At 38.5% G+C, this 19554-nt stretch overlaps 1 protein-coding gene across 3 annotated transcripts in view; it reads right to left on the minus strand.

The window, feature by feature from the left end:
• The window catches only part of MAPRE2 (microtubule associated protein RP/EB family member 2), a 140958-nt gene that overhangs the window by 52214 nt on the left and 69190 nt on the right, over positions 1 to 19554 (minus strand). For all 3 annotated transcript variants that reach the window (XM_019740828.2, XM_019740827.2, XM_019740826.2), the window contains one exon: positions 6374 to 6501. In XM_019740828.2, the coding sequence (XP_019596387.1) occupies positions 6374 to 6494 (121 nt within the window). In that variant the 5' untranslated portion in view covers positions 6495 to 6501. The remainder of the gene's footprint in view (positions 1 to 6373; positions 6502 to 19554) is intronic.

Genomic DNA, 19554 nt, shown 5'->3' on the forward strand with positions numbered 1-19554 from the left:
CACAAATCCATTCATGGTTTTTGAGCAGGTAAAACTCAGCAGAGTCTTACTACAGTAGATTAGAAGAAAAAGAACCTGAACCCAACAGGAAATTGTGTGATAAAGAGTTTGTAAATTAGTGATATACTTACTAAGAACCCTGAAGTCTGAGAATTTTCCCAGCTAAGAGAAAATAATACTAAGAGATGAAAGGCTAGGACTTAACTAAGAGTATTTATTGTTTTGTATAAATTCCTACAATTATTAAATTTCCTGTGATCTTATTGAGAATTCTCAAAGATAATCATTAGTTTAAGTTTCTAATAATATGTCATCATTTGCTGCATTTACCCCCAAAGAAACAAGCAATTCTGTAGTTTCCTGAGAATATCCCATGTAAGCATAGTTGCTTCAAACAAACAGAGTAAAAATGATTTTCACATACTCATATGATGAGATCATCAGGAAAAACTCTTTGCATTTCTCTTAGAGAAGACAACATGCTTCATGCATTCAAGGGCTGTATCTAATAAAACAGGCTATCCTAAGTATGATCACCCTATCTGACTCATGAGGGAGGATTTCTGAGGTATTCCCCAAACTATGGCCATTCTAAGTCATCCAGGCAGTACGCAGCCACTCCCAAAGAATCGGAATGAAAATCTTTCTCTACAGGTTCCCTATGCCTCCACACCCCTCCCTCCATTGTATGATACCTCCAGGATTTTGCAAAATAGCACTGACCACAGTGTGGTCTCTAGTTTTTTCTGTTGGACAGTACCCTGCTGTACTGAGCTCTGAGGACAATGACCAGTCTTATTTATCTGGGTCCTCGGGACCTAGCTCAAAGAAGGCCTCAAAACATGTGTGTTAAATAAAACTAAGTTGATTATCAGAACTGAATACAGTAATACGGTAGATGAAGATGTGACTGATTGCTTTCAAAGATGTATCATCCATATGTGTAAAAAAAAATTTATAGGGGCAATTTGGTAAATGAGGGTGAACACATACACCTATTTCCCCACTGGTATTTAGCATTACAAAATGCAGTAAAAACAAGCAAGCAAACAAACAAACAAACAAAAAACACCAATTTATGTTTATTTTCAGCAACAAAGCATCAACTATATGTAAATATATAAATGTAAAAGGAGAAATGACTGTATTCTATATTCTGCTCAAAAAATAAACTCCCTTCCAACTAGAACATTAGTTGAGACCCTGGAGTATTCTGCCCCCTGCAGCAATTGAACCTGTGGCTGGACCCCTTTTTACCCCCATGATACAACTCATTTTTCGTCCCTTTGCTCTGCAATTAGTTGGTATGCTGAGATCAAGTAAACTGATTTTAAAATGAGAGAGAAAAACTGTCAGCAAGAAACAAACAAAAAAAACCTCTGCATAATACATCACAAACATAAATATTCTATTACAATACAATTACATCTCTAACAATAGCAACACAATCCAAGATGACTTAACTTTCATGCAGCAAATCACAATCTATGATTTTATAAAGCTAAGTACCTAAGCTCTTGAGCTTACAGATACTGATGAAATATCCTTACTTGGTTTCAGTTCAAGAGAGCCAGCGAGAAAAGGTCTACTAAATTTAGACTCTGAGCTGATTTTATCACTAACCTGTCCTCCTGACAGAGGTCTCTGAAGGCAATAAAAAGAAGGCATAGGGACACCATGCGAGGATGGGATCAACCTATTTAACAGGCCCAGATTGCAATAAAAATGGTGACAAAAATGCTCTGCTCAGCCAGATCACCTGTATTACAAGTCCCCAGCACGGCCAATGGCCACACTCTTTTGAGTCTTAGATAATCACTGTAAAACCTAGACCCTTTCAGGGAGCCACCAAAGACCCAGAATAGTAAATGTGACTATAGTGACTACAACACAGATTCGGAAGTTTTCTTGGAAGAAAATACCAGAAATTTGATCTAAGACAAAGCTTGAAACAATCCAGGGAAGCACAGATTGAAATCGAATCAAATCCTGATCATTTTGCTGTGGGTTTTTGTTTTTTGTTGTTGTTGCTTTAAAGGTAATCAACAAAATACCTACCACCTAAAAAAGTGATTTCATTTGAATTACATTTTATTAAAACACTAAAATGCTCAGGAAAATAACCGAGCTGTTAACCAGCATAGTGACAACACAGGCAGTGCCCACCTGACATGTGGACTGTATCTCAGCACCTGTAAGAAGTCAGTTGTTTGCTTCGCCTGTGGAATGAGTTGGAAGGAGAAAGGGAAGCCTGCACAGAGAGGGAAGGGCAGTCTGAACTAGCCTTTTGAGGTATGGGGGAATAACTAGTCAGGTGCTCAGCTGGCCAAGTGCTGGCAGGGACACAGGAGTGGGCCGAATAGCTCTGCTGCTTAGATCCCAGCCAAGGGGAGAGGGCTGGGACACAGAAAACCAGACATGGGAAAAAAGTTTCAAAGGAGACTGGCTATGTTAGGGCAGGGGGTGAGGGGTTAAGAGGAAAAGGAAATGATATGCTTCTTCCACTTCCATTACACTCCCCTCTCCCCATTTCTTTTTCTTCTTCCTCTCCATGTAACCCACTCTATTTCCTATCATTTCCAAAATAGTATCTTATGTTGCTAAAGCTGTTTTAAGGGTTGTTTTTTTTAGCACCTACCTGCCCATCCTCCCTCTTGAATACCTCATAAAATATCCAGTAAACTGATTTAAGCTGGTACTAAAGTGAAAACAAAACATCCCCTCACTCTGCAAAAAGTCCTATAAATTTTATAAACAACTGAGAACATAAAATATGTTTAAGCAGAACTAATCTGATATTTTATGTGGTTCAACCTCCCGTTCCATTATGGGAAATCTACAAATTTTACTTATTTTCAAAAGAGATTTAGGTAAATAGTATACTGTTGTATTATAGGTAGTATTCAGATCCATTGATAACTTACTCTCTCTTTATACAGCACCATATTTTTTTACTTGAATTTGCTTTTCACAATAAATTGAACGAATGCAAACCAAATACAAATATGATTACATGACCCAGATTTAATGTTCAAAGAAAATTTTCATAAGGTTACATCCTTGGGATAAAGGTTACATCCTTGTTATTTGAACAGGAGGTAAGAGTGACTGAATCATTTTCATTGTTTTACAATTTACTGCAATGTATTTCCAAGTGATATACTTTCTCACACCATTTTTTGCTTTAAAGAGCTTTTAAAATGCTCATGTAAAAACAAATGAGACGTGACATAAAGGCAGAATATTCTGAAGAAAATGGAACACAAATGTGAAACAGTATTCAGCATTTACGAGCTAAAGAAAAGCTGAATTAGTTTTCATATTAGCTGGAGGGAGATCTCTTAGCTGGAAATAAAAAAAGAAATAGGAAATTATGCAAATAGAAAAACAAAAAACAAAGCAAAAAAAGCTAAAGGGGGACTGCCAGGATTAGAGCGTTAAGTCTTTAGGAAAGAGAGTAAAATAATTTTATTGAACAGCAACAAAAACATCAGTTTAATTATGTGAAGATGTTTCGTGTATGTTTTTCCACAGCAGACTACTAAGATAAAATTTAAAGGAATTAAAATAAAGTTGAAAAAAAATTATCCAAGAAACCTGACTATTCATAAGTATAACGATATTCAGTTTTGTTCTTATTTGAACAACACTGTCCTAGCTGCTGTAAATGTCTTCCAGAACAATGAAAGGTATAAATAATTTCATAAATAAATAAATAGAAAGATAGCATTCTCCTGCTAAATGCCAATGCTGAAGATAAAAGTCACTGACTAAATTATGAATAAGGAAACTGTGCCAGATAGATTTTTGGATAATTTAACTACACTCTCAGTGGTTTGGGGCTTCTTGAAAATGCACTGCAAGCTCTGGCAGCAGCACAAAAGCACTAGGGGTATTTGTTATGCAGATTTGGGGCTTCATACCTAGAGATACTGTTTCAGAAGGTCAAGAATCCTAAGAATCTGCATTTTCTAGCAGCTCCCCAGATTACAAATGCACATGGTTCTAAATTTATATTTGAAGAAACTATTGCCTAAAATAAAAGACCTGTCTCTCTACTATGGAGATTAACATATATATATTTTTCCCAGCAAAAACACAGGTTTCCGAGCAGAAACAAACCTTTAAATCTAACCTTTATTCTTCTGAACCATACATCTTGTAACCATAGGTAGCCAGTGGGTTATCCTAATGGAAGTTACCTGTTTAGCAGTAATCAGAATTGTTTCTACATGTTTCATCAAGCCGCACTTATAGCAGTGTAGCTATGAATGGTTGCAAAATGCACACCAATGCTTTTTTTAAGATAACTGAGCAAGAATCCTTTACCAACACTGCTTACAATTTTGTTGAATTTGCTTTGTTGAGAAACTTGAAAGATCTGCAAATAAATGATGTATATTACTCAAAAATTTGTACTGTATCTGAAAAACAAACCCTCTGATTTGCTCTCATTTTGTTTGCTGGCAAAAACTCTTCGAATGTATTGCACAGGAAGCTCCTCATGGATTCTTGTAACATTTAAGAACCATGACTGGGAATTTTCTCTATGACTCTCTTCCTTATCCTCGTCCGTTTTGTGTCTCTTTTTCTTGATAACCAAACCCATCCTTCTTATCCACATGTGCATACATCCACTTTGTGGGTTAGATATACATTAGTTACAATATGAAGTGGTGTGTGCTATTAAGAAATGGAGGGCTAATAACAGAGAAGCTTGTTTTAAGCAGGGCTTTTTTTTTTTTTTTTGGAGCGTATTCAAAATAAAATATGAGCTCCAGAATGTACAGCAAGAACAGCACAATAAAAATTTGATCAAGTGGAGATTCGAAATTGAGTCAGATGCCACAGCGGTTGTTTCTGGCAGTAGCTGTTACAGCAATTTCAGAAGGCCAACAATATGTACCTGTTACAGCATCACAGTTTCAGCCGGCTTTTCTCTAGCTTGTAATGAAGGGCAAAGAACTGGCTAGTTAGCACCCACTACTGACCTCGGAAACCTGACTTCATGTTTGAGGCCTAAGCACAGAAAGGGTGGGTGAGGCAATGCCTCGGTTCTGGCCAATCTCACTGTCTTCTTCATGGGAAAAAATGTCATGAGAGAAGAGGTGTCAGTAGCATAGCAAGTTAGTCCTTTACTCTGATCAAATCCAGACCTGGCAAAGGGAGAGCATAGTCACTGGTGGGCACGGCACTGAAGCATACCTGAGAGTGACCACTGAGGGTCTGCCAAATTCTGACTGCACTGCTCAAATCTTTTGTACACATACCTCACTGGGAAAGACGTAGAACACCCCAACCACTGCACCAGATAAACCCGATGACTCCTTTGTATCTATCATGTCTCGTGGAATTTCATGTGAGTACGTTTCAGTAATATTTTCTATTTTCTAATACCATTTTCATGTCAGAGCCAGAGAGGAAATCTCTTACCAAATGAGTTCACGAGAAGAAAATACTTCCTGTTTCCAAAGGAAGATTATTTCTCTGATAGATACACTAACCTACGAATGAATGACTTTATTAGTGGCATGTTTTTATAACATGCCTCTACTTTATCATTGAAGTTGAAACTTTCATTTTTTAAACAAGTGTAACTCAATATTCATTCCCTACAGACCTACTTTATACCAGGCATGGTATCATGGCAGGCATTTGAAAAAAGTATATATATATAGTCCTGTCCTCAAGGACTCTTGGTGCCTTCAGGGGAGTAGGAGTTAGACCTTCTAGCACTGTGTCCCAAGTGTTATTCTGGAAGGGTGGGCACAGTGTTTCAGGAAAGCTGGATCCTGGGAGTCTTGGGAACCCTTCTCAGAGGAAGCAACAACTGAGTCAGATTTTCAAGTGTGAATGGGATTTTACCATAAATGAAAAGGAAAGATCTTCTCACCAAAGGGAGCATGGGAAAAGCTATGGGATGGAAAAGGGAAGGAGCCTTTAGGGAAAAAAGTATTTTGTGGGGCTGAGGCAGAGGGGAGAGACGTGGACAGTGAAAACGAGGAGGTGGATTGCCGCTAGAACAGAAAGAACCTCATCAGGCACGTAGAGGAGTTTGAATTTTATCCTATAGGAAGGACAACGTGGAGTCCTGAAGGTTTTTAGGACGAGAGTTGCAAGACTCAATCTGTATCTTAGCAAGAGAAGTGTGGTGGCTGACAGGGGATGATAGAGAAGAGGCTGGAAGACCAGTTAGAAGGGATTACAGAGCTCAAGAGAGACTTTTCATAATATGCACTGAGATGACGCTATGCTCTTAAGATGCGATTCGTATTTTTTCCTACGCCAAATGTATCATCTGTGGCTCATAAAATCACATTCCACATGATAGACAGTAAACATTTATGTAAATACTTAAAAGATAATCTCTTACCTGAACAAAGCTGTTCCACTTTTGTGTAGTTTAAAGATACTATGTCATTAACCCATGCAATGATGTCATGTCTGCTCATAGTCTCTTGGGTTATCGAGGTAGAATACACATTGACTGCCATTCCCCAACTAGAAAAAAAAAATAAAGAAGTTTATTTACCTACAGGAAAAAGATTAACTCAGAAACAATAGACACCTATTCAAGGTCGTGATCCCAGGCAGAACTCTAAGGGATATAAAAGTCCTACTTTGGGTAAGCCCTTTCTTCTCTCTCTCTTTATTCTACACATTTGCCATGATATGATTAAATTTCAAATATTGCTCATGCAGTACCATGTTACATCTCCCTCAACTGGACTCAAATGTTCTTCAGTTTCTGAGATTCCTAATTTATCCTGCAATTTAGTCTCACTTTTGTCTTTGTCTACGTGTGACTTAAAAAGTTATCAGGTCTGTAACAGTACACACTAGAGTAAGCTTGTAGCTTTACACACGATTTCACAGTACTTTCATTACTCGCAACAGTGATCTACTCATCTTTGGAGATATAAATGGCAGCTCCATTGTATCCAGTTACTCAGGCTAAAAACGCTATCATTCTTGCCTCTTTTCTTTCCCTCACCACTACATCTAACCCATCAGCAAATTCTACTGGCTTTACTTTCAAAGTGTTTTCGGAGGCTGCTGCCTGGACCCAAACTCCCATTAACTCTCACCTGGTGTTTTGCAATAGCTCTTCATGCTCTCTCATCTTGCACCCTCACCCCCACCACCTAGTTTCAACACAACAGGCACAGTGATCCTATTGGCATAAATCAGATCCTTTCTCGCCTTAGTTCAAAACCCTCCAATGGCTGCTCATCTCACCATGCTTTGTAAGTAAGGCCTCATTTATTCTGCTCCTTGAAATCTCCTACCGCCCGCCCGCTTCACTCCACTCTCTCATCACCATGTATGGTATATATATTATACCATAGATCATATATATGGTATATACACCACCATGTATATGTATATATATGTATGTCTGTGTGTGTCTGTGTACACGCACACACACACGCTTTTATTTTGGACATTTTCTGATACATACAAAAGAAGAGAGAACAGAACAACGAATCAGTTGTGTTTACTTCTTGGCTTCAACACTTATCAGTACTTGGCCAATCTTATTTCGTTTATACTCCCTCCCTCCAATCCTTCATTCCCCAAGCCAGATTATTTTAAAGTAAATGCCTAGCATCACATCATTTCACCTATAAATATTTCAGTATGTCTCTAAAAGATAAGGACATAAAAAACATGATAGTATTATCACACCTAAAAATAAAAACAATTTCTTAATATCATCAACTATGTATTATAATATCTTATAATTTTGTTTCAGTTTGTTTGAATCTGGATTCAAATAAGGTTTATATACTGTGATTCTTTGATAGGTACTCTCAGTTTCTTTTATCTATAGGTTACTTCTCTATTTCTAATTTTCCCTTGTAATTTTTTATTGCTGTTAAAGGAACTGGGTTGTATTGTAGAGTTTCCACAATCTGGATTCTGCTCACTGCATCCCATTGGTGTGCTTTAACACATTCCTCTGTCCCTTGTATTCCTACACACTGGTAATTTTTTTGGCTGGGGGGGAATATTGGGGAACAGTGTGTTTCTCCAGGGCCCATCAGCTCCAAGTCGTTGTCCTTCAATCTAGTTGTGGAGGGTGCAGCTCAGCTCCAAGTCCAGTCACCGTTTTCAATCTTTAGTTGCAGGGAGCGCAGCCCATCACCCCATGTGGGAATTGAACCAACAAAGTTGTTGAGAGCTCGCACTCTAACCACTGAGCCATCTGGCCACAGCTCAGCAGCAGCTCGTTGTCTTCAATCTAGTTGTGGAGGGCGCAGCTCAATGGCCCATGTGGGAATCAAACCGGCAACCCTGTTGTTTAGAGCTCACGCTTTAACCAGTTGAGCCATCTGGCAGCCCCCAACACTGGTAATTTGATCTAGAAGCTGGATCCAAACCAGTTCTAATGTGGGGAGGGGGCAAGACAACTTCATTCAGTGTTTGAACTTCCATCGGGAGTTACATCATGTCTGATGGACTCCTTTTGTGATTTGTTAGCCATTGGTGGTATTTGCCTAGATCCAAAAATTCTTTAGAGACTTCAAAGTAATAGTCTGTTATTTATTCTTGATTTATTAGCTGGAATAATTCTATAAAGAGAAATTTCCCTGGAGGTACCAATCATATAAGAAAGGCAGGATAGATGCCTGATTCTTTCCCTTTATTTACCAGTTTTCAAAATAAAGAGGTAGTTCCTTAATGTTTTCCAAACATGACCAAGAGAGTTTTATTTCTGAAGAATAATAATGAACTCAGGGATTTCAACATATTTGATATGTTTCAATTGACTGCAGTTTATATCTTTGTTGATATAAACTTGGAGAGAGCTTACGCAAGATGGGTTCTGAGTTCTTTTGACGAGGTCCTGGTAGTTTTCAGTAATTTTCTTGCTTTCTGGTATGACAAAGTGTTCCAGGCTCAACTCGTACATTTCCTGCTTTGGACCTAAAACCAGTCATTTCTCCAACGGTTCTTTAATCCTCTTAGGAGCAAATGGTATTTAGATATAAATAATATTTTTAAGCACAACTATAAACAACAGAAAAATCTGTAGTTTTACACAAAATTCTATGTATTTATGAAACAGTTGTGTGTGGAGTCCTTAACTCTAAAGAAAGCAATAAAAAGCTGCTTTCTACTTAAAGTGCTAAACGAAGATTTTGTTTATTTATAAGTAAATACACATCAATCCATCGTCAAAAGTACCTTCATCCCTAAATTCTCTTCACTGAAGATCTGAAAAAACTCATGGTACTGGCATCTCAGATAATGTGACAATAATTACTGCTTTTCTACATTATCAAAAGCTGTTTATTTTTTGGTTAATGACTTCTATTGTTTTCTTTAATGTATCATTTATTAAACAAAACCATTGAATTTTAATACAGTCAAAATTTTTAATCAACTATGTAAATTATACAAAATCTTGAAAGATAAATAATTCAATATTTAAAATATTTTGGACTGTTTGATGTAATTTTCAAATACTGGCATAACCTTTGGCAGTTGATATACTTTTCTAATGGTTTCTTCTTTAGGCGGTGCTGAAAAGCTTTGGCGTTACCAGGCAATGTATCGATGGACGATGAAGTGTCGAGGCCAAGAATTGTGCTAGGTGGCCCCAAACCAAACTGGGATGAAATTTTTGCTCTAGATGATTTAAAAACAAAACTAAACACAATGTAGGAGAGACACAATCAGATCTGTGCTTTAGAAAGATAAGCCATCTACAAGCGAGTAAAAACGTTCTGCGGTTCCGAAACCGAAAGAAGGGCTACAAAACAGGACAGGTAAAAGATTTATGACAGCTTTTAAAAATCTATGAATACAAGGAAGCAAGTCATTTGCTGCAGGTTCTGTCAATGAATTACACTTTTCTCTGGGTCTTTACTGATAATGTTCACCTAAGGACATATCTAAATAGACATTCAGCTCACAAAGACAAATAAAGCACTATCTGCCTTCAAGGAGCTCATTAAGATGACCAGGTGAACAATGAAATAGCAAAGCAAAAACTTCAGTTAATTAGTTACTAGATTCACCACTCCAACCTCTACCACATCCCCTCTGTAACCAGTACAGCTGCAGTCCCCAGAAAGCCTGCAGTTAAGAACAACCATGTGTTAAGGGACCTGTGGGAAAACTAGGATAGAGGACAGACCAAGAGTAAGGGTGAATCAGTGAAGGTTAGGAATATTGTTTTATACTTTCTAAGATAAAACAATGACAACACAGTACACAGATTTCCATACCTATTTCTAATTAATAGCAATGGAATCAACATAGTCAATTTCTATTTACCACCCATGCTGAGTAGAATATTCTTATAATTCCAACTCCAAATCTCATCAAGATACTTCTAAAAGGCACTTGTGGTTGCCTTTTGCTCCCTTTGTTAGTTCCCCATCCAACTGGGTGGTGCCTTCTGAATTTTAGGAGGGAGAGTTGTGGGTCCGGACTGCCTCTCTGCAGAAGGGGAAGTGTTCTTCCTAGCCTCTAGCAAGTCAGGTGGTAGCCAACGTGGAAAACCAACTTTATTCGTGTTCCGCCATCCCCTCTTTCTCTTCCTTGTTCCTTTAGCTCCCACTGTTTCTACAGATGCAACTCTAATACATTCAAAGCTAAGTTATTGAGGTGAGTAAACAGTTCACAGAAGAAAATTTGTATTTGTCCAAATGTTAAATTCAGGGCTGGTGAGACAGTACTTACTAGTCTCAGCTCTTCTGTGGACACCCTCTAAAACCCTAAGGTTTCATTATGATTTCTTGGGTGTCAATCTATCTTACAGTATAAAGCTAAAAGTACCTGCCCTTGCTTATTCTTCAGAAATGTGTGGATAACAAGGATTTCTCTATCATTTTTAAGTGATTCCATGCACCCATTTTGATTCTTGAAAGAATCCCATGAGGGAAGAAGGGCAGGAATTATACTCTTCCCCAGCAAAGGTAAATGCCTCGTCCTTTTGAAGGTAAGAATTAAAACAATTCAAAATATTAATTTTTTAATTTTAGTAATTTCCAGAGTCAGTCAGAAAAAAAAATGGTTAAGAAAGGTGAAGTAATTTCAAATGCTATAGAATAAAGAGCCAAAGGACCACATAGGGTTTATTCTCCTCTTTGGATTTTCAGCATGTCTTTTACACGGAAACAACAGTTTATTCTTAGATGACCTACCATCTGGTCCCTGGGACATAAGCATTTCTCTCTGTGCCATCCTTGCAAAAGAAAGTTGAAGCACTGTCTTTCAACTTGTGGCTTTCAGCCAGAATCTAATCAGATCCCTATGTGTTTACTGTATTTCCCTGAAAATAAGACCTAGCCAGACAATCAGCTCTAATGCATATTTTGGAGCAAAAATGTAAGACCGGTATAAGACCAGTTATAATATGATGTGATGTATGATATGACATGACATGACATGATATGATATAATACTGGGTCTTATATTAATGTTTGCTCCAGAAGATGCATTACAGCTGATTGTCCAGCTAGGTCTTATTTTCAGGGAAACACGGTGAAATCCTTTAAGTACAAAAGCTCTGAAAGTAGTTGATAAGGCACTCTAACCTAGCATTACTGTCTCTAGGTCACCGTATTTTGATATGGCATTTAAACTTTATTTTGAAATGAATTTTCATTTACTGCTTCTACTTGAAAATAAAGCAATAATCACAATATATGTTTAACACTACATTCGTGAATAAATGCCATTCTGGGAAGCTGGCAATACACATACTTTTTGCAAACAGGAGAAAGAAAAACAGAAAAACAAAAATCCCTTCATACCTCCCACAGGCAAAGTCACGATTCTGGTTCGTCTGTGCATAGTGACCACTGACACATGTGACTTCAGAAAAAGGACAGTCTCAGCCTGAGAGTCAATGTGTTGATTTTGCCCCATTTCACCCTATATTCAACATGTGGTAGTGGTGGTGAGAAGAGGTATGGCAAGTTTATGCTATGCAGCTGTGATTCGGCCATACAGATCAGAAACTGCACGTCTGCTTACTGAAGCAAAAGGGATTTTATGTGACTAAGTGAGACCTGAGTTAGCCTACTGAGCAAAGCCTGGATAAAAGCTTGTCACGTCCCGCACTGTGGAAACCAAAATATGAATTCTACCACCTTACCAGTCATGGGCCCCAAAACCAATGTCAAAATAGTCTACAATTTTGTCCAAGGACAGATTTGGCAAGATTTGTGGATTATTCCAGAAGAGAGTCTGTTAAAAATTAGACAAATATATAAAATGTTATAGCTAGCATTACATGTGGCCATTAAATGAAATTATTTTTTATGTAATTCATTTTGTCTCTCTGCCCCACCCTAACTCTTACAAATAGATCACAGTCATACTTGAGGGGTGAGGGGAGAGAGAGAGAGAGAGAGAGAGAGAGAGAGAGAGAGAGAGAGAGAGAGAGAGAGACAGGAGAGAGGGAGAGAGTGACAGGAGAGAGGGAGAGAGAAGTGGAGGAAGAGGCGACTTTTTCTTATTTCCTCCCTTCACAGTTTGATCACTCCTTCTGTAGGAAAATGCATTGCTTCCCTCACCTCCACCCCCAAGGCTCACGATAGGCCATGTGTCCCAGGATACTGGCTCTAGTCTTGTTTTGGATATGTGGATATAAGGAGAGGGGGTTGAGAAATTAATTTTGGGAATGAGGCATGTGGAACCTATTTTGATTTTAGTTTTTTTTCACAACTAACGTCTGAGTTTGTCAGGCTTCCCAAGTTTAGACCCAGCATCTGCAGAAGAACAGCTCTCCGTAGTGGTTGACTACTGTCTGCAGCTCTGTAAGGAGGTTCCATTTGGCTTAGATTTACCCCAAACCCATTTTGAAGCTGAACCTTTAAAAGCCCTTCCTGAATTAAGTTACCATCTTTATGCCACTCCCTAAAGGAATCCATACGCAACTGGAAATTCCACCTTCAATATAAAATATTCCGATAATTCAACCCACCCCATGCCAGTGAACTCCATTCAAACATTTCACACTGACAAGTGACAACTACACCACCTATAGTGATAACTATCTTTCTTCTCTCTCAGAATAATTTCTGTTTTCAACACGTTCCGTCATCACTCGAAGTAATCCACCTCCAATAGTCTAAGATAAATACATGCAATGCACCCTTCACCCAGTTTCACATACAGGAAAACAAAGAACAGACTGGAAAAGAACATGGCTATTTTTCTTTGGCCTGGGGAACTTATTTCTTTGAACTTGGGAACATACAGATTTCTGAAACCCTTATAATAATCTATAACCTAAGTGGTTTCTTAAGTAATTAAAAATATTAATGCTTCATAGGAAGTCATGTCCCGCTGACCAGGAGTTACTTTCAAAAGCCATTGTTTGTATTACATTTCCATATATGCCAAAGAAGGAATAGTACCTATGAGACAGAAGAACACCTTTCTTTACGAATTATTGAATCTATATTTGGCCCAGTTCAAGGTCTCATCTTTAATTTCCATCTCACAGGGTGATCTTTGGTTCAAGTTTTTAGGGTTCGCAAGGTTGGCCTTTTCCTACTACCAGGTAAGGGGAGATGCATTATTTAAAACATACTCGTAAACACGGCATTTTAGTCAGAAGAATTTTGTCTTTCTAACAGAAATAGCCATTTTGTAAACACTTCTAAGCATCCAAAAATATTATGAAAGCTTTTAAAGATTTAGCCAATCATTGGTATAATAATGACTATTTCCTTCTTTTACAAGCAACATCTTTCTAAAATAACCTGTACTCGTAAATATTTGGAAGAAAAAAAAATCTTACATTTATACCTGCAGATCAAATACTGAGGCAAATGAAGAAATCCCAAAAGTTGTTCTCAAGACCACTTCTGCACTAGAATATGTACCATCAACCTGAGGGAATGAAGAGATTCAGTCCCACAGCAGACATTCCCTTAAATGTGCAAGTTCTCTGAAAAGCCTCATACCACCACCAATAGATTCTGCCTGAGTGCCTCCTCCTGGCTCCCTCCTAACAAAAGGCTGATGTGAAATTCCCTAAGGCTGTCCCTAATAATGAACTGGGCATCAGGAGGGAGTGACACATCAATGTGTCCCCTGAACCAGAAACTTCCCTGCTTTTCAGCTGTGCATAATTCATTCTCTAGATTCAATACCGCAAGGGGTAGGATTTAAACACTTCACCAAGGAAAGAATATCTCCAGATAATTCTCGATTCATCACTTTCTCTTTATTGGTGACCTGAAAGGTGGGGGCAGAGAGACGGTATTTGTCTGAGAAGAAGGACCAGGATGGAGTGAAGTGGGAGTCAAAGAGCGTATCTTTGAAAGACAAACCTTGACAAGATGAAATTCCTTGGAGAGACATTACGGAAACAGTATTGAGTTTCATTTAAAATTGGGTATTAAAGCTTCCGTTAAACTTGTACAAAAATGGATGCATGCATGGATTCTACGGCTGGGATGGGAATTTAAGAGATCATTTACTGTCTTCAGGTAATAACAACACACTAGAGCTGCCGTGGGAAGATGGGCATCTGTTTTATTTTTGCAGGGCTCTATGACTCTGGTATGCGATTAGGCAGACAATGCAAGACTAACTCGTCCAGGCACGACCTTCCCCAGAGAGCTGCCACAGGAGAGTGGAAGGGCCTCCTAGGGTAGCAGAGGTCTGAGTGCCGTGCTGACTTCCGACAAGGATGGCAGAGAAACATCAGGACATGCCCACAATTATAAAATACATATATTTTACTAAAACACAGGTATTGATAATACTATTTTTTTCCTCAAAATTGGGCTATTCACAGTTTCGAGCCAGTGAAGAAAACCAATGTAAAGAACTTTAATACTAAGCTGCTTAGAGAAGCATTGGCTAAGACAGGAGTTTTATCAGAGGGTAGACTTGCCTGCTCTTTATTCCAAGGCTTTTCTAGGCGGCCTACCGTGGCAATTATTAATGTCCTCTTCATTGTCATTTACTGCTTAATGAACATGTTTTTAATATGGGCACAAAGTTCCATTTAGGTCTCGCAACCAGAAGTCCTAACTTCAGCTAATGACTGCCACCTCCCAGAAAGAATGAACAGAAAACAATATTCTTTCGTAGGATGCCCACCCCTTTTACCATTAACTGTTATTCTTTAAAACAGAAAGATGAAGCTCTTTCTTGCTATATCACCAAGTAGTCCAAGAACCATTTTTAAAAATTAGAATATGATTAAAATACACAGATTTCTCCAACTGCCCGCAAAAGGAGATTCCATAACTAGCCCTGAAAATCCACCTCCATTTTAATAGCTTTGTCATTATCTGTATTAACCCCATCAGATATTAATCAGTAGGTGCCTTCACTTGACTACCCACAATATTGTCAGGAAATGCAACTTTCAAAACAACACACATAGGTTTGGGTTTATTTTTTTTTTAAACTCAGAATTATTCTAAGAAGTTAATAGCAATGGCCCTGAAATGACTTGGAAACTTGGCTCTTATCCAAGAAATGAAGAAATTTTGGAATTCTATAAAAGTTCTTTGTGGCAGTCATAATGTTCACTGATATGAATGAAACTCAGCTGCATGTAACGGAAGAGTAAAAGGCTAAGGCCATACACACACATACACACACACGCACACAAAACGAGCCTACCTTTCTTCATAGGGTCAGAAATGCAGCTGATTATATTGGCCTAAATGTCCATCTGTTTCAAACAGTGGGTGGCTTGGTATCCATGCTCTGAAAATAATTTCGTTGACCCAGAGCTCATTCCCATGCCACAGAGCTTGGCTGGTCTCCGCGGGCACCAGCTTTGCTCAGAGCTCCCCCCACAACTTGGCTCGGAGCACATCTACTCCTTCTTGACCATATGCCTTCTGTTTACTTTCCCAGCCCTACTTGGCCCTGTTCCCTCTCACCCTGACCTTAGCTCTCTCCCATGATCCCAAGTCATTTCCAGTCAGGCCCTGAGCCTCCCCCAACTCCCACATGACCCTGAGTCAACCTTTCAGGGCACGAGGGCTGCTACCACCATGATGAGTGGTCATGTCAGTTGTTAATTCGCCCCACATAAAACTGGGTGCAACATGGAAACAACCAAAGTGTCCTTCGATAGACGATTGGATAAAGAAGTTGTGGTATACATACACAATGGAATATTATTCTGTCATAGAAAAGATGAAATAGTGCCATTTGTGACAATGTGGATGGATCTTGAGATTATGCTAGGGGAAATAAGTCAGACAGAAAAAGTCGGGAACCATATGATTTCACTGATAGGTGGTATATAAAACTGAAAACAACAAAAGAACAAGACAAACAAATGAAGAAACAAAAATTCATAGACACAAACAATAGTTTAGTGGATACCAGAGGGTAAGGGGGGGAGGGGAGTGGTAGATGAGGGTAAAGGGGATCCGATATATACTGATGGAAAGAGAACTGACTCTGGGTGGTAAACACACAATGTGATATATAGATGCTGTATTACAGAATTGTACACCTGAAATCTATGTAACTTTACTAACAATTGTCACCCCAATAAACTTTAATTAAAAAAAAACTGTGTGCATAAAATATAGCAGAAGTGTGGCAACTGAACAAACATGCCACCACTAGACAAAGACCTGTGGTGGGTAAATTTTGTTGGGAGAGCTCTCCACCTCCTGGTTCTGGGCTATTTTGTACTCTTGATAGTGTTGGTTCCTCCTCGGGTACTTAACTACTTCAGTTGTTTATCTTCTCTAAACCTTTTCATAATAAAAAAACAAACGGAGAATGACAGCGTCAAAGTGAATCCTTAGGGATAGTTGGGCTCCAGTCCTTATGCAAGGGAAGAGGTCATGCCCAGCACTTGGCACCGCTGACTGCACCTCGTGCTTCAGGTTGAGTTCAAATGTAAACTCCTGAGCTGGTGCTCCCTGATCACCCTCTGAAGAGGTCGCCTCCAGTTACTCCCACATCATACTGTTGGTGATACTAACACAATCTGTAATGACCTCATTTGTTTATTGTCTACTACCTCCTGCTCCCATAATGTAAGTTCTATGAAAGCACGTACTTTATAGATTATATTTTGGTTACTGCTGTACCTTCTGTGTCTAGAGCAGTGCCTGGCACATTAGTGGGTACACAGGTAAATAAATGCCAAATGAATGAATGTGCGGGAGTTTTGTGTTGAGGGGAAATTCACAGGGTTCCTGAAATCACACCACATAAGGAATTGCAGATATGTGTCTCTAGTGCTATGTGAGATGGTTGGGAGGGAATACATTAGGGTTGAATAAATTGAAGAACTTTGTCCTCTACGTCTAAAAAAAAGAAGTACAGAAACGTGTCATTCTTCATGTCTCCAACACTGACGTGAAAAGGTCACTGGCTGTATTTTGGATTCATGAGAGCACAGATCTACGAGTCAGGGGCATTGGTTCCAGAGTTACCATCAGCTGGTTGGGTAAACCTGGGCACATGTGACTCACCTCTTTGGATCTCTATTTCTTCAGAGGAATAAGTAGTTACTATGCATTTTCTCATTTAGTCTTCACAACTATGTCATAGCTACTACTTTTATGCCATTATGTAGGAAAAGAGAGGGACACTTACCCAGTCACAATTATTAAGTGGAACAGCTGGGATTTAGACCTAGGGATAATTCTAGGATTCTTACTCTCAACCAAGTCCCTTTCTGCTCTTGGTTTTTATTATGTGATGAAAGCAAGGAGGAAGAAAAAAGAACTCCAAATGAGGACACAATTGTGGTCTTTAATAAAACCATTTTCCTTTTTTAGTTCTATCAATGCCTCACTTTGCATTTTCACTTTAACCAAGATGATTTGGTCATTGCTAGCATTGGCTTGGAAGAAGAGCCTGAAATGTAGAGATTGGGGTGACTAGTTTTTTGGCTCAAAAACCTCAGCTGTAACATGTAAGCCATGCTAATATTTTAGGAATCACCACATTTTTACATTTCCAGTTACTACATATTTTGGACTTAAGTCTCAATTTGCTTTTTGTGTTACTTTAGTCAAAATGCACAAAGATCACATTCATTACTGCTTATAATTTTTTTCAACACTAATAAAAGACTTCAGATTGGTATCTTGACCTATGTATTTAGAAAAATCTATTTCTTTAAAAATAAATAAACAAATCTCCTGGTATCTAATGCTTACAGATTGGTGCCTATCCAAAGGTCTATATTTACATGATGGTAAAATTCATTTTTAAACTCATGAAAACATTTTGAAATGGAAATGGAAGGTGAAGTACTAATAAAATTAAGCCTGAAAGGATGAGTGAAGTGCAGGCCAGTGTTAAAATTTATTTGAGTGAATTTGACTCCAAAATGGGTAATGTAAATGCATATCCTGCTAGCCCTGTTGGTGCTATCTACTCTTAAATCTTTCCATAGCAGACTCTGAAACAAAATGGCCAATTTCAAATTTTAACACTGAACTTCTTCAATACTAGTTTTAGTTGACAAGATACTGATCAACTTCTACTTCAAACCCCCACCTCAACCCAGAGCACATCCTGCAAATGACATACAAGATGGCTTTACATTGTGAGAACAGGAAATGAAATTTCGGTTATTACTATAGCTGAGCTAAGATTAGTAATGTTCAGCCAAATTGGTGTAGCAATGAGGAAATGCTATCCAAACCAGGAGTACTATCTCATCACCAGTTCCCCAGTCCACTGTCCCCAAACTTCCTTTCCTAGCTGAAATGATTCATTTTGGCAAGAGAATGGATTTCCCTCTATCTTCCTATAATTTCACCCTACAGTGGAGTTCATCCTTCTTTCCCCTTTCCTAGTTTCTTGCTTTTCTTGTTTGAACACCCATATACCAGTCCTATCTTCCTTGTACATTGGATTGGAAGAAGAGGGTTTTTTTTGCTGTTGTTTTGTTTTGCTTTTTTAAATCAGTAGATTCATTTACCATTTATTTACTGGAATGAAAGATGAAGAAGGGTCTGATAGACTTCTGCAGCAGAAGTACTCAACAGTCCTCACAAAAATCAACTTACACACACACATACACACACACACTTAACTTGCTGTACCTCTCTGCCCTCTTATCTACTGCCTTGTTACATATCAAAAGTTAAGTTGAAGCTTTCCTCTTTGACTATGCAGGTCTCTGTTATGAGGACTCACAGGAGCAAAAGTCAATGTAATACACTGTTGTAGTTTAACAACTGTGGGGGACTGTAGTCACTACAGAATTGAGAATGTTTTGTTAAGCTTGGAATACTCAAAGACAGGAAAATAACTGATTAATGAGTATTCAGCAATAATTAAGGGAAATGAAATTACTTATGAGAAGACCTTATAAACTATTTGACTAACTAACTAGAGATGTTACCATAGACAAAAATGTCCAAAGAATAAGCGTCAGACTTTCCAGTCAAAATGACAGAGTAGGTAATCGCTGTGCTTGCTTCCTCTCATGAACACATCAAAATTACAATGAAACTACAGAACCATCATTGAGAATCGCCTGGAGTCTAGCTGAACAGAACTCCTATAACTAGGGACATATAGAAGAAGCCACATCAGGACTAGTAGGAGTGTGGAGACATGGAATGGGTT

This window comes from Rhinolophus sinicus, linkage group LG09, assembly GCF_036562045.2.
Source record: "Rhinolophus sinicus isolate RSC01 linkage group LG09, ASM3656204v1, whole genome shotgun sequence".
NCBI classification, from domain to species: Eukaryota; Metazoa; Chordata; class Mammalia; order Chiroptera; family Rhinolophidae; genus Rhinolophus; species Rhinolophus sinicus.